Raw genomic sequence first — 24,244 nt, 5'->3', positions numbered from 1 at the left:
ACATGTTATGATTAAGTGGATGCAAAATTTGGACCAAAAATCAATGTGAATGAGTGGGGAAAACTATGGTCCAAAAATGTTAAACAAATGTGTCAAACTTTGTGAGAAAAAAATCTCAAATAAGCATGATGCAAAATGCTGGAGATGTAAAGAAAAATTGGGCTCATTCTATCACACATGGTGGAGATGTGAAAAGATTTAAAATATTGGTTTAATATACATAGGTTGATTGAAAAAAAAATGTAAATTTCCATTACAACCTGAAAATATGTTATTGAGTCAAATACCAGATTCAGTTAAGACAGGCAAAAGAACTATTCTTTCATGCCACTACGGCTGCAAGACTGTTGGCTGCACAAGGGTGGAAAAACCAGAACTTGCCCAATATATCAGCTTGGTTGGACCTGATGGGGGAACTTTGCAAAATGGCCAAATTAACTCATTTGGTCAACAAAAGACCAATTAAAGAATTTCAAGAGCACTGGAATTACAATTTGGAATTTATTAACAAATGGTAATAGGTTTAAGTATTGTGGCTATAATTAATATTGGGCAAGAACACTGGTACAAATGTATATCAAGCTGTTATTAGACTCCCTTCCCCTCCCTTTCCCCTCCGTATTCTTTCCTTTTCCTATGTAATTGTGAAAACTAATAAAAATTGAAATAATTTTTTTTAAAGATTCTCTGGCCCTAGAGAAGTCAAACTAGCCTCAACCAGAGTGGGGGCTTTCTCTGTCCTGGTGCCGGCCTTCTGGATGAGGAATGAGGAATAAGTCTGCGGGACTTAAAATAGCTCTATAGGTTATGCAAGATAGAACTGTTCCGCCAGGCCTATGATTGAGGTCCACCGAATATCACCAACAACTGGCCTCCCTAAAAGACAACAACATCCGCACACCCCTTAGCTAATAACACTTTACTCCCCCTCCTTCCCACTGGAGAGAAGGCAGTGAGCGTTTGGGTTTTTCATGTAAACTGGATTTAATGTTTAGATGTTTAACTTTTGTTTTAAACACTGATGTGATGTCAGCTGCCCTGAGCCCTCGCAGAAGGGCAGCACACAAATCTGAAAATCAATCAATCAATCAATCAATCAATCAATCAATCAAGGTAAGCTACGCAGAGTGTAATCCAGAGTTACATTCCTCTATGCTCAATGGATGCTCTATGCTTAATGGAATTAGAAGAGCACAATTCTGTTTAGGATTGTATTGCAAACTGGCTTGGTTTGCATTTCAGCCAGGGTGCTGTTTTTAAGAGCAGCACATTCAATCTGGAGAACTGGGTTTGATTCCCCAACCTCCTCCACATGCAGCCAGCTGGGTGACCTTGGGCCAGTCATGGTTCTCTCAGAGCTCTCTCAGCCCCACCTACCTCACAGGGTGTACGTTGTGGGGAGAGGAAGGGAAGGCAATTGGAAGCCACTTTGAGACGCCTTAAGGTAGAGAGAAGCAGGGCATAAAATCCAAGTCGTCTTCTACTTTGTTTTCTTCATTATTCTAAAGACATTTTGGTCAATGCCTTTCATAGACAGGGTGACGAGTGCAGCACTTTTGTACAAAAAGCAATGGATCTTGTAACCATCTAGCATAGACTGACCACCCTCTCTTTTTTTCCCCCCTCTTTCCTTTTTTCTTCACACATTCAAGGGAACGCTGGGGGAAAGTTCATCTCGAAAAAACTCATCCATTTTCTATTTCTCTTTAAGCCCATCTGGTTTGCTGCCCACATTTTTATTAAACACAAGCCATTCCATACAACTCTTGCCAGGAGCAAAAATGTGCCATAATATCACTCCCCCATAATAGAATCATTTAAAATCATGTCTTATTCCACAGTGTAAGGCAACTGTACATTATTTTTAGCTATTTCGGCTACCCTTGACACAGGCAGTAGAGCCGGGCACTTAAACTTCTGCTCCACAGGATTTCACTGGGATAGTTTACCACCACGACATCCGTTAGCTTCAAAATTTAACGCCATTTCATCAAGATCTCAGCTTTTCTACAAAAGCTAGAAAGATAACGGAAGAATAGGTCAGGCAGAAAGCTCCAATTTTTTTACACTATAATTACTTCTTTAAATACAGTCCAAAAATTCTAATTAAACCATTCCGCTTACTAGTTCTATATCTGCATACTATACCTATGCTCTCCTGCACATTTTAGAAGATTTTCTAAGCATAGATTTAATGGGCAAGTAGACCACGAGATTCAAAAATTTGAGAAGTATTATGTGTATCTACATAATGAGTTTTTAAAAAAACTATATAAGGCCCCCCCAAATTTACACGAAATATCAACCAAGAGGTTATATATATCAAATAATAATCAAAACTCAACTGAAATAAAATTCGGGTTAAGAAATAATTATTCAAGGCACACCACTTATCTTTTTGAAGTAATCTAGAGAAACATATGGACATTTGGCAAAACTTTCCACTGAAATATTGGGTCCAGTTCTATGGGCACCCAAAGGGGGTGCCCCCATGCAACCCTGATTGTTTCCAATGGTGAGACGAGAACGGAGAATCTTTTTTCCTCAACACTGGAAACAACGGTGGGGACACCCTCTTTGTGTGCCAGTAAAATTGGACTCCCTGGTCCAATCTTTTTGTAACTTTTGGTGAGAACTGTGTACATTTTGTAACCTGCCACGAGTCAGTCTCGGGAGTGGCAGGAAATAAATAAAATAATAATAACAACAACAACAACATCATACTGGGTTGTATACTGGGCACATGCTGGTTACATTCAGAGCTGTTATAATCCAGGCTCTCATAAGAATCTCGTGCCACTCCTTGTAGCATAGAGACCTAACCAAAACATTATATAAAAATAAGTCAAATGGTATGTCTCCATGAACTCCCAAGGTGACTAGGACACAGAATATTTTCTCCTTGTAGACCTCCCCCTCTTTGAAATACTGATTTCACAGGACATGCAGGCTCCCATTTTCTATTTGCAACCTCTAATATTCAGATCTGTAACGAAGACATTTCTGTTTTGCTATCTGATAGACAACAAGGCCAAAGCAGGAACGTTTTTTTCCTCTTTATACTGGGACTGGGCTAATCTGGAAGCTTCTTAGTGCATGCCAATCACAAGAGCCATTTATACCTCGATGAGAGCTTGGAAAATCAAACACACACGCAGTCTTTGTAGGATCCGAAAAATATAGAATTATTTTCTGTTTCGCGTCCCTAGTCTAAACATCAGCTGAGTCATCAACTTACCATATCAATTATCACCAACCAGCAAGCATGCTGAGCTACTTACTCTCAAAAACCTGAACAAGAAGAAATCAATACTAATGTACATTTGTTTTCTTCCCTTACACACCGTTGCTAGCATAGCTGTATGCTGAAAATGAGGTCAGCATTAGATGTTAATGATATGCACTAATACATGAAGTACAACTGTGTCTTGTGTTTGAAAACTGAACTCGTGTTCAAAATGGGAGACTCACCTCTCACCCCCATTGAGAGATGCCGAGGTTGGTGTAGTGGTTAGGAGTGCGGACTTCTAATCTGGCATACCAGGTTCGATTCTGCGCTCCCCCACATGCAACCATCTGGGTGACCATGGGCTCGCCACGGCACTGATAAAACTGTTCTGACCGAGCAGGAATATCAGGGCTCTCTCAGCCTCACCCACCCCACAGGGTGTCTGTTGTGGGGAGAGGAATGGAAAGGCGACTGTAAGCCGCTTTGAGCCTCCTTTGGGTAGGGAAAAGCGGCATATAAGAACCAACTCTTCTTCTTCTTCTTCTTCTTCTTCTACTCCTATCAAATGCATGTGTGTCTCCCAGAAGCAGACAAACACGGTTTCCCATGTCAAATGGTAACAAATACAGGAAGCGCAACCTATATTTCCTGCATTTATACCCACCATTAATGTCTGAACCCATTTCAGTGTACTTGCACAATGTGGGTTAACTTCCCAGCCAACAATGTCTCAATTGATATCTAGTACGATCTTCCAAACGACATTTTTGGTTTAGGAACTTTGCCAACTCTATCAGCTCTTGGCTCTGTTAATACGATTTTTAGCTTAATTACTGTTTTAAAATATTTGAGTAGTTTCCATAGAAGTGTAGAACAAAATCCTGGCCTGTTTGAATTACACAGATGGTGAGCAGGAAGAAGGTGTGCAGACGCAATCCCAAGGAGATTCTTCCACCTTTGCTGGAATATTCTAAACATGTAATGTAATTCTGCTATGCGGGCTTGTCTGCTTATATTCAAAAAATGCATGTGAGAATGCTTTGAACCATTCATAGTTTAAATATGAAGTAAATGAAAAACTGTTTTGCCATTTATAGAATTCAATGTTCACATCAGTCTGATCATTTTAATCTTTACATACTTATAATATAAAGCAGAGGAAAAATTTAAAAATATGTTCCCCGCACACAGCAACCCCTTCTAGCTATTTATTTTCCTTAAACCAAATATCCAAACCAGAATACATCCAACACAGAAAAAAACGAGTCGGTGTACAGAATATTTTAGATAGTTAAAATTCAAAATCATAATGTTGTTAAAAGTCATGATATTACAATCAGAGGAATCCACGTCATTTTTGAATGTCATATCTTTCTTGGAGCTCTAACCTGGGCCATCGATTTCTGCCCTGCCTTCCTTTTGTTTTTAGGGGGAAATGAGACACACACACACACACCACCTGCAAGTCCTTGTGGGTTCCCCATATACTATTTATGGATGATGCTTATAATTTTACTGTATTTTAATGCTTTTTGATTTTATTAGAAGTAAAGTAAAGTATTAGAAGTATTAGAAGTTTATGGAGACGTTGCAAACTAATAACAATAACAACAATAATAACAACAACAACAGGATTTTTACTTGGAACGGCAAAAAGCCTGTGAAGATACAATTCCCCAAAACATGGCTAAATCTTGAATGGCAGATCTACAAGTCAAATAGCTACCTTTGAAAATTAATAATAATAATAACAAAAATAATACGCAGAAAACAGCAACAGAGTTGAAAAGGCAAGAGGACTGAAGTCCTGAAAGTATGGTTAAGACCACGAGCTCTCTCTTACAAGATTTTAGAAAAGTCAGATTGTTCCAAGATATTCTGATATAACCTTCCCAGTTCTGTCTGTATGTCTCTCTGTTCATCGCATTTGTTGAATTTCACCTCTACTTCCCAGAGATATTCACAGCTTCGACAGTATCTCAGAATTTAACATGTTGGGTTGTTATTCTCAAGTTTCTTTAATGTATTCCAAATGAGCCTGTTAAGAACACTTTTTCGTATAGTTTCACAATTGAGCAATGAATATCTGTTCTTTTTTTAACTATGTGATTTGTTGTTTGGATTACTAGCGGTACTTTTTCAGATACAAATTCATTGGGCAATTCCGCAGATTAAAACAAATAGCATTAAGACAGCGAAATGGCATAGTGCTAAAAAATATCCATTTTAAAGCGCTAGTTGGGGAATTGGATAAAGTGGATTCCCCAGCATAAAAGCATGAGCTGAAGGAGAGCAACCAGCAAGCCACACGCTAAGGAAATGAGTGGAGCCGAAGCAGCATTATCTCTGCCTCCAATGTCCCACTCTCACACCCACCTCCCTCTCCCTTCTCCTGGGGATGTTTTTTTTTTTAAGCAAAATGCCTGGAGCAATGAATAGGCGTTGAATCATGCAGGCAAAGCAAAAAAAACCACAGTTTAAACACCAGGCATGCCTCTTTAAAGTTTTCTCTCCCCCCCCCCCAAATCAAAGGACTCACTAAGGGCCCAGTCCAGCTGCCTGTGCTTCGGCACCCATGAAAGTCTATGGCATCCTAGACTGTAATGGGAATTTTGGCATTCCCACCTTTCCTGGGATCTGGGTTTGAGGTAGAGCCTCCAAACTTTCAGAGTAGCTCCAGGATGCTCTTCCCTGACTCACCTCCAAATTTCAGAAGAGCCAGAAAATCAAATTAATATATACTTTTTAGGTTGCTGATGGTAATGTATTTTGTAAATTTTACTATTATAAGAAAACTGTCCTTTTCTCTTAATCAAGACAGGAACAGAGACGATGATGATTTAACAGTGCGATGGGCTTAGAAGGGTATAACCCTGTTTAGATTTGCACTATTGTTAATAAGTTCCTAAACCTTCTATAATGGGCCACAAGTTGATTTGGACATTTAGTAACATTTTTTTTGTCCCAGCTTGTGATATTAGGTTTTTGCAGTAAAAAATTTGTCCCACAATATTTTTTTTTCTTAGATGAACGTTGCAGAACTCCTGACTTACTTGATTTATACTGCATTAAAGAATATATCAATTGTATTCCTGCAAAAAAATTTAAACAATATATTCTTTCCACTGCATATGGCTATATAATTAATGATCCTATATATATTGTATTTGAGCTGAAGGTAAGATATTTTTCAGAAGGTATATCACTCCAAAAGATACTAAGAAAGTACGTAGATAAAAAATTACAAAGGAAAATGTTGGAAATGTTAAGTTATAGATAGAACCTTATACCATATGTAGTGGACTTGTAAAAAAGCCAAAAGATATTGGAAGGAAATACATAGGAAAATGTTGAACACATTAAAATTAAAATTTTCAATGGAAGCTAAGAATATGTTATTAGGAATATTGCCTAAAAATTAGAAGAAATATTTGAATAGATGGCGAAACTGGAAATGACATGGACTATGTAGTTATACAGATCCTGAAGATGAAACTTAAATACTTTGGCCACTTCATGAGAAGGAAGGACTCCCTGGAGAAGAGCCTAATGCTGGGAGCGATTGAGGGCAAAAGAAGAAGGGGATGACAGAGAATGAGGTGGCTGGATGGAGTCACTGAAGCAGTCGGTGCGAACTTAAATGGACTCCGGGGAATGGTAGAGGACAGGAAGGCCTGGAGGATCATTGTCCATGAGGTCTTGATGGGTTGGACACGACTTTACACCTAACAACAACAAATGTAGTTATAATGAACTTAATATAGCTGTAAATCCATCACTTATAAAATTTGAAATTTAAAATGTTTGAAGTAAGAACTATGGTATTTTATAGGGAATGTATTATAATGAAGGGGATGTTAAGGATAAATATTTACTGTTCTGTACCCAGGAATATATAATGATTTTTGATGTTTGTTATTTGTTATGCAGCCCCTCCTTTTCTTTTGTGTCCTATTTATATTATTGTCATTTAAAAAAAAATAAAAAATATATTACAAAAAAAGGTAAGAGGCATCGTTCACAGAATCGTTTTCAAAATTAAAATGCTATATACTGGCAAAAAGGAGATTTTTAAATTTAAAGTGGTTAAATTGCAAATAATAATCATTTTTTTGTTTTCTGAGTGATACAATTAGGGAATTACAAGAGCACTTTTGAAAGATATTTACCAAGTGACTTGTTTCAGCTCGGATATTAGCTTGATTTACCATCTGCAGAATTACCAATAACATGATGCATTTATTACCCGTAAAAGCTATTAGCAGGTCATTTTGTTCAGTTCATCATATGTGTCTTGAGACACAATCTGGCGTCTAACAGATTTTCATACATTGATGTCACAGAGAATCAGACTGTTCTTTAATTGATTGTTTCTTGCTAGACTACTTTGATTAAAGCAGGTTGTGCTATTTGCTTTTAGCTTTGCAGTCTCTGGACTTTGTGTGCTCAGGAAATTATTCTAATTTCTGCAGATCTGTCTCGTTCAATGTGCATGTGATAATGCTTGAAAAATCAAGCTTAAAAAAAGTGTTGCAGTTATGCTAAGCCCGTTTCTCCCTCCCACAATAAATGTAATTGACACAACATTCTGAAAACTATTCATCTTTCCATGCCAAGTTGTTAGATCTTAAGCCTCAAGAGACATGAATGCATGCAATGCCATGAGAAGCAACACCACTTAACCCCCCCCCCTCCAAATTACCCAGGTCCATGTGAGCCAGAAGAACCAGAAGAAGAACCAGAAAATACCCAGCAGCAGATATTTGGTACAGAGGAAGATTTCATATTGTGGTCTTTTATTATGAAATTTTAGTCTTATCTGACCCATAAAAGGTAATTCGTCTCCTTGCTGGGTTCTATGACTGGTTTCAACTCCAGTTGTATTATGTGCTTCCTACAAAAAATGTGATTCAATTGAAGGCTTCAATTAGATGTGAAAGATCTGGTGGGGAGGGGGGAATGTGTGCCTCCTCAATTTTTTTTTTCATAGTAAGCAATATTTTTTAAAAAACCTAACTTTCCAGCAATACCCTCCGCTGTTATCACCACCATAGTGTCCATTCAAGTTAACAGAGATCTCCTCAACAGGGACTCTATGGGTTGGATTCAGTTATCTTTTAAACTCAATACCACCCACTTGCCCATCTTAATACAGTCCCCATTGTTATTATTATTTATTACATTTATATACCGCCTTTCATGGCAAGCCTTCTCATGGCGGGTTGCATGGTAAAAAAAAAATCCCAAACACATAGCTTCCCATTAAAAACCCCAATAAAACAATTACATCAGCTCAATTCCTGGTGGCAAAACTATCACCCCTTCCCACAACCTGTACAGCTACCACTCGGTGTGCCAAGGGGACTTCTCCAGCCGACAACCACCAGCAAATGGTCTAAAAAGTGATGGCAGTATTTTTCAGGGGGGGCCCATCCGATCTTCTGTGCCCTGGCCTTGACCATAGACCTGGCAGAAGAGCTCCATCCTGCAGGCCCTGCAGAAGGCAGGAAGTTCCTGCAGGTCTCTCAGCTCTTCCAGGAGCTCATTCCACCAGGTTGGGGCCAGTACTGAAAAGGCCCTGGTCCTGGTCGAGACCAGGTGAGCCTTCCTGGGTCCGGGAATGACCACTAAGTTGGTACCCACAGAGTGTAAAGCCCTGCGTGCGGCATAGGACAACAGGCAGTCCTTCAGACATGTGGGTCCAAGATTGCGAAAGGCCTTAAAGGTCAAAACCAGAACCTTGAACCTGATCTGAGCCACAACCAATGCAGCTGCCTCAGTGCTGACTGGATGTGGGCCCTCCACGCTGTGAGGACCCTAGTGGCTGCATTTTGCACCATCTGCAATTTCCAGGTCAGAGACAAGGACAGGCCCCACACAGAGCGAGTTACAGAAATCAGACTGGAGGTGACCTGGCCCATGTCTAGGCTGGCTCCATAGCCTTCTTTGTTGGACTGTAAAAGAGATTGCTCTTTACCTTCTTATTTATTTTATTTATTCATTCAGTTCATTTATATACCGCCCCTCACTCTGACATCTCTTGTCTTTCCTGAATCATTGTGTGGCTTCCTATACAGAAGCTGATAGCTTTTAATCAACCATACAAGAACTCGCTCCTCAGCTTAGGTCATCCATACAGACCCTTTTTACCAATTAGAAATATGATCAGATACAACTCTTTGCTTCTAGAAGTTTATATTTGCAGCTTGGTAATGCTTTGGGAGTTAATCATATAAACGCACAGGCATAAAGCATTAGGGAAAACGCAAAGAATGTTTAGTTATTTTCAGATTGGATCTCAGCCTTTTCATAAGATAGGAAAATTGTACATACAATTCTGCCTTGCTGAATGTATGGAAGGAGATCCACTGGCCTTCATCATCTGCCCCCCTCTTAGATTCCATGAGTAGCCAGCCATTCTGCAGCTAGTGGGAAAAGAAGATTGGTACCTTGGGTCTTTAGTCATTTCTGTCCTATTTTAATACAAAGACATTTAGGAATTCTGTGACTTAAATACAAGGCACCATTTCTCTAGTTCTGTTTTTCTTGGACTAACTTTTAAAATCCCCTGAACATATCATGAATTGCAGCCATGTGTATGTTAATTTGCAATGGAAGAGTTGTGCATCCAAGCCCACTTTGACATATCATTCTCTGAATGGACAGATAGAAATTCAGAATCAGAGAATTTTGTGATTATTTCTATTCAGAGGAGTTGGCAGATCAGGCATACAAAGCCATTCTAAATGAACATTATGTGAGTATTTATTTATTTATTACATCTTTATACAGCCCTCCCTTGTGGCTCAGGGCAGGTCACGGCGTAGTTCAATGTTCATGCTCCAATGTAATATGAGATACAATACACTCCAAAAATTAAGCTCAATGAATTGCATCAACATTATTGAATATTTAAGCCGTTAATCGTTTAACCATTTAACATATAACCATTACTTAACAAATTGGCTGAACTGAAGATTGTCTTGCTATGTATCCAGTGGCCATATCTGATAGGAGGGGGTTCTCAAGGGCCAGTAGATGTTATCGGTTCACTGGCCCCAATCAAAAGCTGGTAAAAGAACTCCATTTTAAGGCCCTGCAGAACTGTGCTAGCTGCAGCAGGGCCCAGATCTCCTCTGGGAGCTCATTCCACCAAGTGGGATCCAGGACAGAGAACATCCTGGCCCTAGTTGAGGGCCACACATGCTTCTTTGGGGCCAGGATCACCAGCCAGTTGGAACTGGCTGAGCATAGTGCTCTCTGGGGAACATAGGCAGCGAGGAGGTCCATCAGGTACACTGGGCTCAGATGGTGTATGTCCTTAAAGGTAATTACCAGGACCCTAAACCTGATTTAGGATTCAAGCAGTAACCGGAGCAGCTGTTGGCAAATAGGCCGAATGTGGACCCTCCAACTTGCCCATCCTAGTTGCCTGTTTTCTACAGAGATCATGACTATCATAGGGAAAACCGTAAGAACAGCTTACTGTCAGCAGTAAGGAAAGGATGATGTTCTAATTGTTTGGAAGTACCCATCACGGTCCTCATATGTTTGTACCATTTCACTTTTGGACAAAAGAAAACATACTAGAAAGAATGATGCCGTGAAACACCAAGGTGATCACCCAAAATATGCCACAAGAAAGAGTCAAGGGAAACAGTGCCATTTGTCTGGAATTTACCATGAACATACCATGATCAACAAAACAATAATTAATGAGGACATTGTTTCTACTCTGATAAAAGCAAACCCTTCCTCAGATATACCAAGCAACCCATGGATGTAGGACTGGGCTGGCACAATATTGGACAGGCTCAAGGAAGAAGTTGACTTCCTAGCATGGTAGGGAAGCAAAACTTCAAACCAGGCATAGAATCATAGAATCATAGAGTTGCAAGGGGCCATACAGGCCATCTAGTCCAACCACATCAGGGTTTCTTAATACAACAGCTTTCCATCCTTATCTACTCTGGATTCCCGATGTGCTAACAGAAGATAAGTCAGTGTTAATCCTCAAAGGGCTGTGCCACTAGAAAAAAGTATCCCAAGCAGTTGGCTTGGTGGCACTCCATGTTCTCCAGAGGTCATTCAAAAAGACACCTCTTTCTACGGTTCTCTTGGGCTTGGAATGACCCAGGCATGAAAAAGTACATTTTCATAAAGTGCATGACAATCATTCTTGAAAGAATCAAATACGCTCCACAGACAGGTTTGAAGCTGGAGGGCAAAGAGAGCGCACTCTGCTCCGTCTGAAGTCTGATTCTGAGCGCTGATCTGACTTAGACTGCTCAATCCCTTTTTTACGTTTGCAAGGGCAGAGCAAAGCAAAAGTGAATTTATTAAACATTTAAGTAAATCCAAGGGAGGATTGGATCGGAAAAGCAGAAACGTTCTATACGGAGCAATTGGAGGAGCGATGCAAGACCAGCGGACAGGAGGTGGGTAATGAGTGTTAAAGAAATGGTAGAAAGCCGAGTGGTTTTCATGCTACCCTGTGTCTGTGCGCTTTGAAAAACCAATATATATATTGTTTTGATTTGTGATTAAAATTTCCTTTCTCTGTGACTAAATCTTCAATGTTTATGTGATAGACTCAAATCTCTCAGGATTGGTCTGTACAAATTAATTCAGGGACATTCACGAGGCTGAATGTATTGCATGAACAATTTCTGACTGTCGGACGGAGGGGAGAGCTTTTACCCGAACATGCAGCTTGCTGTTGGGAAGAGGAGGGGGGGGGAAAACAGTCCAGGAGTCACAAGGGAAGAGAATCAATATAGCTGGCAGTAGTGTTTGCGTCTGAGGGGGAGAGCAATAGCTGAGCGAAAAAGCCTCAGGAAACCTGAAGCAATGCAATAGTGTCCCCTCCGAGAATGACTCAATTTGAAGAAGAGGAGGCTTCAAGGTCTAGACTAGGGTTGACCGTTCGCTCCCAAAGCAGCCAACGTTGCAGTGCGGTGGGCAGGGGAGGTGCCGGCGCAGACGCACCTCCCCTCCCCCTACCACACTGCAGCACTGACTGCTTTGTGCGCGAACGGCTGCTTTGGATGCCGAAGCGCCCAACCCTAGCCTAGACTGCCAAAGTCATGAGCAACTATTTATTTATTAACTATTTATTGCATTTATCTACTGTACTCCCTTATAGCTCAGGGTAGTTTACAGAGAATATGAATCACGTAACAGAATACAACATAAGTTCAGTAACCATATCACCAACAATGAGGCATCATCCACAGTAACCATAACATAAGCAAAAGTAGAACATTTGCTCACAGGTCATGTGATGACCCCTGCAGAATGAGCGTATCTGAGTGTAGGAGGGTTCTGGGGGCCCAGTAGATGTTGTCACTGACCTCAACCAAATGCCTGGTGGAAGAACTACAATGGCTTTCATTTGGCCTCTAAAAGACAACATCATAGACACCATACAAACTTATTAGAGGGGGGTCAGCTGGGTCAACACTGCTAAAGCCCTGCCCATATCTGCTGTCTCTGGGTCAATGTGTCCAAAACAGCAGATCTTACCTGGCGGTCAGGACTGTATGAGAAAACGACCTTAAGCTGATGCTCTAACTTGACTGATGTTCCTTAGCAGTATCCTGATGTTCCTTAGCAGTATCTCTTCAGTGTCTCCAAGGAGGATCTCTCCCAGCCTTGTTCCCGGAGATTCCACAAGCTGACCTTTGCCATAAAAAGCATATGGTTAGATTAGATGTATTATGGCACTTGACCACGATACAAAATATATACAGATAAAATAATAGGGACTTGGGAATGTTCAGCCTGGAGAAAAGGAGGTTGAGAGGGGACATGATAGCCCTCTTTAAGTATTTGAAAGCTTGTCACTTGGAGGAGGGCAGGATGCTGTTTCTGTTGGCTGCAGAGGAGAGGACACGCAGTAATGGGTTTAAACTTCAAGTACAACGATATAGGCTAGATATCAGGGAAAAAATTTCAGAGCAGCAGTGGAATAGGCTGCCTAAGGAGGTGGTGAGCTCCCCCTCACTGGCAGTCTTCAAGCAAAGGTTGGATACACACTTTTCTTGGATGCTTTAGGATGCTTAGGACTAATCCTGTGTTGAGCAGGGGGTTGGACTAGATGGCCTGTATGGCCCCTTCCAACTCTATGATTCTATGATTCTATGATTCTAAAATAAAATGTAAAAAAAAATAAAACAGGAAAATGTGGTTTGCTTCCCAAATTATTTGGGCTAGGTCTTCATGGTATAACAGCAAGCAAAGAAATCTCTCTCCACCCCCCCCCCCAGCTATGTGGCTGTTCTCAGCTGTTTTCCAAGAATATTCTTTCAGAAGGGATTTCCTCCTATATAGAGATTAAGTCCCTTGACCTGGATGGCCCAGTAGCCTGATCTTATCAGACCTCAGAAGTTTAGCAAGGTCAGCCCTAGTTAGTATTTCGATGGGAAACCACCGAGGAATTCCAGGGTTGCTGTGTAGAGGAAAGCAATGGCAAATTACTTCTATTAGTCTCTTACCTTGAATACCCTGTGGGGTCGCCATAAATTGGCTGCAACTTGATGGCACTTTACACGTACTTGGAGATCAGCCAAGATAATGAAATACATCCAAAATATTATTGCCGTATTTAAGTATCGTTGTTGAGGTGGTCTTCTTTTTAAGAAGGAGGACACTTTGATTTGTCAGTATTCATAACAAAAACTTTAAATTTTAAAAGCAGGGATGTCCCTTTTACTATGTAAAGAGACAGATCCCAAAACATTATACTAGCCACAAACAACATGACCTCAATTATGCTGAAGAAGATTCAGCGCACTTCTGGAATCAACTTCAACCGTAGCCATTGTCATGTTTCACTCTTAAATACAAAGTGTACTTGACGTGAGAAATGAGGGGTTAAGGTACGTGAGAAATGAGGGGTTCATGCCTTTAGGCTATTGATGTGAAACTTAGACCAGCTTCATTCTTATGCTTTTAAATCAGGAAGTACACAATGCAGCTGTATCAATGTTGAAATGAAATAAGTACAGACCTGATCAGTTCCTGGATCAAAGCCCTGGAAAGAAGCTGTCCCCCCCCCCAGTTCAGCATACCTTTTCTGACAAGTGTATAAAGATCAAAAGGAATAGCTGCTTGAGCTGGGCAGATCTAAGTAATTATGACTATTCATATTGCCCCAGTGTATATTAGGAGCAGGAGCATGAATACAACCTTCTGGATCTAGTACATCATTTACATTTAGGAAAGGGACTCCTAGTTACATGATGGTCCTCCACATCCCCTCCTGTCCCCCATCTACAAGAGTGGCTGGTGGGCAATCCAAGTCCCTATTACCACAGGTGAAAATAAATGCTGTGTCAGCATTCTTGATCCACCCAGAGACTGCATGTAAACAACATGGCACGGCTCTAGAAAACTGCCGCCATAAAATATTTTAAGAGGCAGAGTGGAGTAAAATAAAATAAAAATGTCTTTTTATGTGATATCTCAGAGTAATTCAGGATTTATGGTACCTTAACCTTTAGAATCCAAAATATTAAGCTATGTTTCTTAGAGATAATAACTCGGTTGTCCCTCACTTATGTGTCTTAGATAAAAGCTTACTGCTTCAGAATCCATGAATGCTCAAATACCCTTGCGGGCCTTTAGTAGTAAATCTTATGGAATAGCTTATGGCCAATGTAATGGCCCACAGTAGCCTGCGAATATCATGAATTCTAATAATACTTACATCAGTAGAAACATGAAGTAATGTCTCCATTGTAATTAAATGATGTATTTAGAGCAGAGCACTAAATGGTCCCCTAGTGTGTTGGTGATATATTCTAATAGTCTTCTCTTTACAGCCCCACACGGTAATATTCGTGCTTTATTCTGGAGGGCTTTGCTTCTTACCGAACATTTGAATTGCAACATTAAGTGGTAAAGTGGATTACAGCGGGCCGGCATGAATATGGATTCTGATCAAGAAACTAAGTGCTTGAAAAAATAAATTGTTACTATTTAAGTAGAATGATGGGCAAAACATTCCTGTTCCAAGGAATGTCAGAAGCCCTTTGATCTCTCTTTTTTAAAACAAAAACAAAACCCTCAAATCCCACATCCCCGGGGTTCCTCTGATTTGTTGCAATTAAAAGCATAACAGGAGAAGCACCTGGGCTGAATCCAGCTAAATCATTTCCACTGGAAGACGCAAAATTAAATTTGGGTTATTTGAGGCATACATTCGTTTTGATCATAATTACATTACCGCCTTCCTTTCAATGTAATTTTCCATATGATTCGGGCTATTGTGCATGTCAGGTCAGTACAGCGCTGCTGACAACGTGCTTCATATTTATATATTAAAAAAAAAAAGAGGTAGCTGGCCGTTTCGGAGAGAGGTGCTGATCTCTTTGCTACTGATTGGGAAGCCACAGAAACATCCAGCTAGGTATCTCTCCTCTTTATTTTCCCGGTAAATCAGCTAATTTTATACCAGCTGGAGGCACGGAGGGCCTGGGGCACAGCCAAGGGCATTTGTCTCTACTTCGTCATGGCCAAAGCATGTGGGCCGTTGCGAAGCATATTGTTAGATATGTAAAACGATTTCAGACAATGTCATCATAAGGCAATGTTATACATATATTTAGAAGGCAATATTTGGAGATCGGGCGCTGTTGGTTTTTTTCGTTTCTTAGAAAGAAAAACGTCATCATGAAACTTACACCCACCCATGGGGGAAAAAAGGACAAAACTACCAGCCATCCAACACCTTTCAGAAATTCCCAGTAATTGCTTGTGAAATGATTATTTTTTCCCCCTCCCTCAGCAGCACATGTACTAAATAAGTTATATTTTTGGAATGGGCATCAAAATGAACTCTCCCGTGAATGTGTACCTACAACACACAACTTTTCATCCGATGGCTACTAGTTATTGCTATATAGATGTCACCCGTGTTTGAGGGCACAGGAGATGTCCTTCGTTACCGGTAATGCGATGGACCCCCTGATAGCGTGTTTTGGTGTGCGGGTGGCTCAGGAACGGCCATTAATCAGCCAAGCCGGCTGTTTTCACGCTTGGAGTTTTTGAGATGAGGGGCTGTTTACTGAGACAGATCTACGGAAGGTCACAGTTTACACACCCGGTAGAGTTATGCAGTTATACAGCAAAAAACGGCTCTGTGTCGCTGAGCCGTTTCCAGCTGGTTGTGTGAGAGCCTTCCTTGGAGAGCATGTTAATAAGGCTCTTCACCCTCGTGGATTTTTATGTCTCGATACAAAAGAGCCAGAAAAACTGACCCTCCCCACCCACTGAGCAAACTAGATAATCCAGCCTGGCCTAGACCGGCTGTTCTGTGGCCCTGCCACTCAGCTACCTAAAGGCAGCCTTTATCTTTTATTGGAAAGTTATTAACCTTCCATAGAAAACAACAAACTTGACTCCCATAAGCACACTCGTTCAGCCTACCTCTTCCTCTTGTTCTCCCAGCCTGTTTGTGGGTGTTAATGATTTTTTTTGAAATTGGTCAGGGTCTTAAAAGTTTAGCAGGAAAGCTTGAAGGATTCAGAAAGAACACCCACAGCTGATCTCGAAAGTAACCCTTCACAGTAACCATTTTAGCTCTTCTGAGATGCCAGAAGTAATATTGCATGCTCTGAAGCAGGTGCCCCCAGCCTTTTCAAGCCTGCAGACACAGCATGGTGGGCACAGCCACAAAATGGCAGCTAGCAATACAATCAGTCACACAGTGAAGATCCGTGTGCCGTGATGTCAGCTGCCGCTGAAGCAACATTTTTTTTAAAAGTATGCCCAGCCAATCACACTTCCAGTGACCAATAAGAAGCCCTGCTAGGTCCAAGGATGCTCTTCCAAAGGAAATCAGGCTCCTGCGGGACTTTGAACAATTCTTCAGGGATTGTAAAATAGAGCTTTCCCACCAGGCCTATGGTTGAGGCCTAAAACATAATGGAACTGAGCTGGCCTTCCTGTCAAAGCCCCAACAGCACATCATCTGGCCTGGCAAGATCCCTCTTCCCCTCCTCTCCTTCCTTTAGAACAGGCAATAAAGGATGGGACTGTTTTGAGATATTTAAATATTTATTGTATACTGTATTTATATGTAATATTTATTCTGACTGTTTTACTGTGATGAACCCAACACTCGACTGCAAGGCGAACAAACCGGTCAGTCCTAGAGGAGATCAGCCCTGACTGCTCCTTAGAAGGCCAGATCCTGAAGATGAAACTCAAATACTTTGGCCACCTCATGAGAAGGAAGGACTCCCTGGAGAAGAGCCTAATGCTGGGAGCGATTGAGGGCAAAAGAAGAAGGGGGCGACAGAGAATGAGGTGGCTGGATGGAGTCACTGAAGCAGTCGGTGCAAACTTAAATGGACTCCGGGGAATGGTAGAGGACAGGAAGGCCTGGAGGATCATTGCCCATGGGGTCACGATGGGTCGGACACGACTTCGCACATAACAACAACAACCCACCCCTGAGCAGAAAAGGTAGCTAACAAATAAAATTATTATTATTATTATTATTATTATTATTATTCGCTCTCTCACTCGTTCACTCACTCACTCACTCACTCACTGTGCCCCAGTTCTGTGAGGTAGATGAGGCCGAGAGATCCCTGATAGTACTGCTCCATCAGAACAGCTCTGACAGGACTGCGATGAGCCCAAGGTCACCCAGCTGGCTACATGTGGAAGAGCGGGGAATCGAACCTGGCTCGTCATATTAGAAGCCACCGTTCCTAACCACTATTCCAAGCGACCACAGTCGAAGAGGGCGTTGCTGTGTTCACAGGATGTCCCCTTCCCTGCTTAACAGAAAACTGATGCTGTGAGATGCTTCATGCCCACCATCATAATGTGATACAAGAGTTGCGGGGGGGGGGGGGGACCCAAGGGCACCTTCCTGCCCTGGTTCCCATCTGACTGAACAGCTGATGCTGAGTTCTGCCACAGCATTTCTGTTCCCTGGATGAAGGTGTTTGAATTCATTGCTGGAGTTACACCGTCTCTCTGACCTGGCTCAGAAACCTCAGAGCATAGGGGATCCTCAAATAATTATTAGCATTCAGTTTGCTACATACCCAAAAATGGGTCAAGTAGTTCAGACATACGATTATGACACCAAGTCTCCTGTAGATTTATTTCAGCATTCCCTGATGCACCTGCTTTCAAAATACGCCTTTATTATTAAGTCTGGATAGGCTTATGCCGGCAATCATTTTTCCCTCTTAATTTCGTACACAGGGAAAAATTAACATAGCAGGAAAAAAATATTGGCACGTTAATAAGGGCATCAGGGCAGCAAGGGAACGGAGCATATTTCATCCAGAATCAACGGCTGAATATTGCATCAGGTGGAGAAACAAGACACATGTTTTAAGCTGGGCTTTTCTTCTGTGATATACTATGAAGAGGCTTGCTAACTCTTGGAAAAATTGTTTTAAAGCTGCACTTTTAGTGCCTGGATGGGGATTTGAGGCAGAACCCAGTGGTCTGAATGGGGCTAAGAACAGAATATAGCTGTTTGGCCTATTATGCACGGCCGCCGAAACGGCGATTTGGGGTCACATGGAAAACGCGGAGGGGGAAGACGCAAAGCAAACCGCTTATGCACGGGACGGGACGCAACGGCGGCAAAACCCAGAGTAACCAATTGTGCACACGGCGACCCCGGCACCGCTTCTGGTTGCGCCCCAGTCACCCGGAAGCTCCGCTTTCTTCCACGTTTCGCTAACGCGGCTTTTTCGGCGGCATGCACCGAATCCGCGGCCGGTTGCAGCTGGCGCCATGCGTTATCGGTGATTTTAGGCTACGCCATTCCACCCCGAATGCGGACCTTCCCCTCCGTGCATAATGGGCCTATGAGGGGGTTCCTGGGCAAAGTCGAGAACAACTGTGGCTTTCTTCATTTTTAAGGCAAAAAAAGCTCACCTGAGTGTAAAATCTGTTGCTGTAAGCTGACATGCATGCTAATGCACATTAAGAGACTACCCCCCCCAAACTTCCTAGGCACTTTTTGTGTATAAATGCCTGGCTTTAAAAAGAATCACAGGAATGAGCACTTATAGCTGTATAAAAAGGTAAAGGTAAAGGTATCCCCTGTGCAAGCACCGAGTCATGTCTGACCCTTGGGGTGACGCCCTCTGGCGTTTTCATGGCAGACTCAATACGGGGTGGTTTGCCAGTGCCTTCCCCAGTCATTACCGTTTTATCCCCCAGCAAGCTGGGTACTAGTACCCCTGGGTACTATAGCTGTATAGTAATGTACTAAACACACACACACACAACACTTTCCTATGCGCCTATAGTGCATAATGTTTGGCCTTACAAACAACTGCAGAATTTATGCACTGTTTTAAAGCCTATTACAATTTATTAAAGACAATGGACTAATTCATGTCTACATTAAAAAACGCTTTTCAAAGTCAATTGCTGTGTCCTGGTACAGATTAAAAGACTCTTGAATGCCAGTTGGCCAGCATGGTTTAGTGGTTAAGAGTGGCGGCTTTTAATCTGGTGAGCGGGGTTGGATTCCCTGCTCTTCCACATGCAACCAGCTGGGTGACGGGCTGGTCGCAGTCCTGATTGACCTGTTCTCACACGGCAGTCCTGTCAGAGCTCTCTCAGCCTCATCCACCTCACAGGGTGTCTGCTGTGGTGAGAGGAAGGGAAGGCGATTGTAAGCTGCATTGAGTCTCCTGGTAGAGAAAATCGGGGTCTAAAAACTAATTCTTCTTACTCTTTCAAAAAAAAAAACTAAAAATTACCTCTGGAATATGTTTGAAGTTTCTGATTCATGCTAAAATCCTCAATTGCTTAAAATGTTTAAAAATTGCTTAAAAATGCAGTTCTGAAGTCCCCCAAATGTTTGTGAATCTTATTTCTCCTGCCCCCTTCAGTTCAGCTGAACGGGGGGAGGAGTCTGTGTGTGAGAGAGAGGGGAGAGAGAGGGAGGGAGGGGGGACCAAAGAGCCCGGGAGCAGATATGTGTTCCACATGCCTGTGCGAGGCAGGCTGTCACAACTTTTCTTTACAATTAAGAAACATTTGAAATACTCTTCAGTCTTCAAGAAACCCCAGAAGTGGCATGATCATGCAAAATATGGTTGAGAAGCATAGCTGTATACATTCCCACCACCTCTAGGCCCATCACTGGCCATTTTGGGGATAGCGTGGGCAACATGACTATATATGATTATATCATTTGATAAATGTTTAACAAATGTAAAAAAAATTAAATGTGGATGATGTAATTTTATCCGATCGTTGGAATTTGCTGGTCAATGGACCGTAAATAAACCAAATAAATGAATGCATGTAAAAAATATGTTAAAAATCAACTCCTGCCCATTGGGAAACCCTTCCGAGGCTGTTGAGAAAACCCAGGGTTTCACAAAACCCTGGCTGAGAAAGCCTGATGTAACAGATTGCACTTTAGTCAGTAGAATAGAAATTTCTTGCCCCTCCGTCTCCTGCTGTGGCACATTTATGTCCCCCAAATGCTGCTCCCAAGAGACAGGGCATCCTCTTGAACAGCAGACCAGATGTCTACAGCAGGAAACTAACCCCCCCCCTTCTGTTAGCAGCCCTGAATAGCCCCAGCTAGCCCAATCTCATCAGAGTCTGGAGGCTAAACTGGGGGGGGGGGGCACAGCCAGTATTTGGATGGGAAACCACCAAGGAAGTCCAAAGCTGCTATACAGAAGACCTCTGCGGAAGATCTAACAGTCTCTGCTCATCTCTTGCCTTTAAAACTCCATGGCCTGGAGTCACCCTGAATTGTTTGCAATATGATAGTATACTATCATCATCCTCACCACCACCATCATCATCACCGTGTTAGCAGAAAACTGAAGGTGGATCCAACCTAGAATAAAACCTGTGGACACTTAGCACTCCAAAGACACCTGTTAGGGACTCTTCCTCAGCAAGCTGCCTTTTCATTCATTTGCTTATTCAGTCAAACTGAGCTTAGCTTGGAGATGTTCCTGACGGTTTGTGCCAACATCTCTCTCAATTAAGAAGTGCCTCCTGTCAATGTCTTCATAATATGGCTAAATGTAGCTAGGGAGCCGATGAAACGGTGCATGCCCACTGCTTTTTTAAAACATCCACTCTGTCATTCATTAAATAAAGCATTTGAAGTTTAGCCTGCAATGCGTGAGGTTGCTTAATGGTAAGAGGAGGAGGCAAGCAATGGTCATTTCATTAAAGGAGAAAGATGGAACAAAAACAGCAGGGGGGAAAACAGTACAGCAAATTCTTTTGTCTACCTTTTCAGTTTCAAGTTGACAGGGACTTGGCAGCTAACAGCAAGCTCCTAGAGACCTGTGTCCAAGGTTCAGAGTTGTGTTTTAAACTTAGGCAAGCTGGGGCAGGGAAGACATAAAGAAATTAAGCAACTGCCCCCTGTCCAAACTGAGCCGACGCAAATTGTTAAAACTGGGAAGCTTGTCAGATTGTGCTATCATAAATCCTGACAGTTACTATCATCCAGCTGCTGCATTGGTGAATAATTAACGCATCCACGGAAAACAAAACTGTATGCATACACAAATGAATTGTTCACGCACACAACGCGGAGAGGAGATTTGTTGATTAAATCTCACGACAAGAAGAACCAACATGATTTACCACATGCTACAAGCAACAGCATAAGCAAACAATTATTTCTGATAAGGGCAACGTCACACGCTGCCCTTTATTTTGATAACTGGGTTTTAATTTGATAATGCTCCCATTTGCTTTGAACCTCCTCTAATAGGCATTGTTCTAATGATTAAACTTCAGGCCCACAGAGTCTCATTGTTACAAAGAGTTGAAGGATCAACCTGATCTTCACGCTGAACTTTTATTTCAAGTTTTTGTTTCACTGGGGGGGAAAAAACACCCAGAAATTAACTAATGCAAATAAAGTGGCTTGTACAAGAAGTCACAGAACTATGGGTTTGAATGGAAGAAGCTAGTGGAAGCAGGTTTTCCCCAGGACCCTTTTCTCCCGGCAGCTCTCTGACTTCTCCATAAAGACACTAGTCGGGATCAAGATGCCCTCCAGAATAATCTGCTATGTGCCATGGAGAACTCCCTGGCATCAGTAGTACAAGAAGGAGAACGTTCACCAACCATTTTGTTCTGCAGTGGAGCACAGCCTCTGGAGGCTACAACCAGGTACTGAAAAGCAAGATGGGGAAATTGGAGGGACTTGACTCTCTGCTGACTGTGTCTAAAAATCCCCCCAACTCTTTCCCCTTCTCTTTTTTCATGAAAAGCAGCTGTAGGTGACTGAGAAGTCAAGCATAACATTCCACTTAACGTTCAGCACTATGCCATCAAGCATGGCTACTTAAAGTTGGTGACGCACTAGAAGAATTGCTGAAAGTTGTGGCATCAAAACAAACAGAACATGTATTATAGGACATGTATCATAGAATCGGAAGGGACCTCCAGGGTCATCTAGTCCAACACCCTGAATAATGCAGGAAATTCTCAAGTATTTGCCCACCCACAGTGACCCCAATTCCATGCCCAGATGATGCCTTCCCCCCCAATAGAAACAGAATCCCTGGTCAGTCTGGCCTGGAAGAAATTTACTTCCTGACCCCAAAGTGGTGATCAGCATTTCACACAATCAACACAATCCGTTCTGCCCACCCACTTGCAATCTGTATTGTACAATCCTAAACAGAATTATACCCTTCTAAACCCACTAATTGCAATGTATGGCTGTGAAAGTTGGACCATAAGGAAGGCCGAGCATCAAAGAATTGAGGAGGCTTTTGAACTCTGGTGCTGGAGAAGACTCTTGCGAGTCCCTTGGACTGCAAGGCGAACAAACCGGTCCGTCCTAGAGGTGATCAGCCCTGACTGCTCCTTAGAAGGCCAGATCCTGAAGATGAAACTCAAATACTTTGGTCACCTCATGAGAAGGAAGGACTCCCTAGAGAAGAGCCTAATGCTGGGAGCGATTGAGGGCAAAAGAAGAAGGGGACGACAGAGAATGAGGTGGCTGGATGGAGTCACTGAAGCAGTCGATGTGAGCTTAAATAGACTCCAGGGAATGGTAGAGGGCAGGAAGGTCTGGAGGATCATTGTCGATGGGGTCGCGATGGGTCGGATACGACTTCACACCTAACAACAACAACAAACCCACTACGGGCTTAGAAGGGAACAGATCTTTTTAGTATTGCTTGTGTAAATCTTAGATGCTGGGTTCCAAGACACTGCCTGGGTTATAAACAAAGAGAACCTGATTTGAGGTTCAGACGTGATTTGAGATATGGGTGGCATGGCTACTTGGAGTATGACATATATAAATATAGACTTTAAAAATAATTTTAGTAGACATGCAATTTTGAGAATATGGAATAAATATAAACCGATTATTTCTGAAAACACCTTTGTAGATTTCACCCAAGAAGCGTTCTACAGGCAAGAAATTATGTTTACAGAAAAGTGGTAATCATATCATTATATACTAAATTTCTCTCAGGGGATTGTAAAATGAAAACAAGAGAAGACCTGTTAATAGAAATTTATACCTGTGAATGGTTTTTATGTGCACAATTATTAGAAAGATTTAAAGTAGACAAAAAAAGCTCATCGTTTTGAACAATCTAGAATTATACGCAAATGATGAACATATTATTGGCATGATGTATAAACATCTATTGAATTTTGAGACAGGAAGAATGAGTGAAAGAATGTGTGACAAAATGGACTAAAAAGTCTGGGTATAATATACAAATGCAACAATAGCAAAATATGTGGTCAAAGGGTGTTAAATTTACTTTAAGCTCAAGCCTTAAAGAGATATAAAATGATGTATCACCTGTATAAGGTTATCCAAAGAGTATAAAGTACTTCAAATGTATGTTGGAAATGCAAGTACCATGAAGAGGCATTTTATTATTTAAAGGGTGGACATGTAAGAAGACTAAAAAAAAATTGGCCACAAATCCATGCATTAATCCAGAAAATTTTAAAGACTAATTTACAAATGAAACTGGAGACTTTTCTTATGTGACTAATGGA

At 41.7% G+C, this 24,244-nt stretch overlaps 1 protein-coding gene across 1 annotated transcript in view; it reads right to left on the bottom strand.

The window, feature by feature from the left end:
- Positions 1–24,244, bottom strand: part of LOC143828644 (uncharacterized) — a 429,168-nt gene that overhangs the window by 69,858 nt on the left and 335,066 nt on the right. Inside the window, exons 6-7 of the mRNA XM_077318920.1 lie at positions 12,755–12,910; positions 9,563–9,654 (exon numbers count right to left, since the gene is read on the bottom strand). Coding sequence (XP_077175035.1) covers positions 9,563–9,633 — 71 coding nt within the window. The 5' untranslated portion in view covers positions 9,634–9,654; positions 12,755–12,910. The remainder of the gene's footprint in view (positions 1–9,562; positions 9,655–12,754; positions 12,911–24,244) is intronic.

This window comes from Paroedura picta, chromosome 2, assembly GCF_049243985.1.
Source record: "Paroedura picta isolate Pp20150507F chromosome 2, Ppicta_v3.0, whole genome shotgun sequence".
Lineage (NCBI taxonomy): Eukaryota > Metazoa > Chordata > Lepidosauria > Squamata > Gekkonidae > Paroedura > Paroedura picta.
The sequence above is the reverse complement of the archived record's forward strand: the minus strand, read 5'-3'. Positions and strand labels throughout refer to the sequence as shown.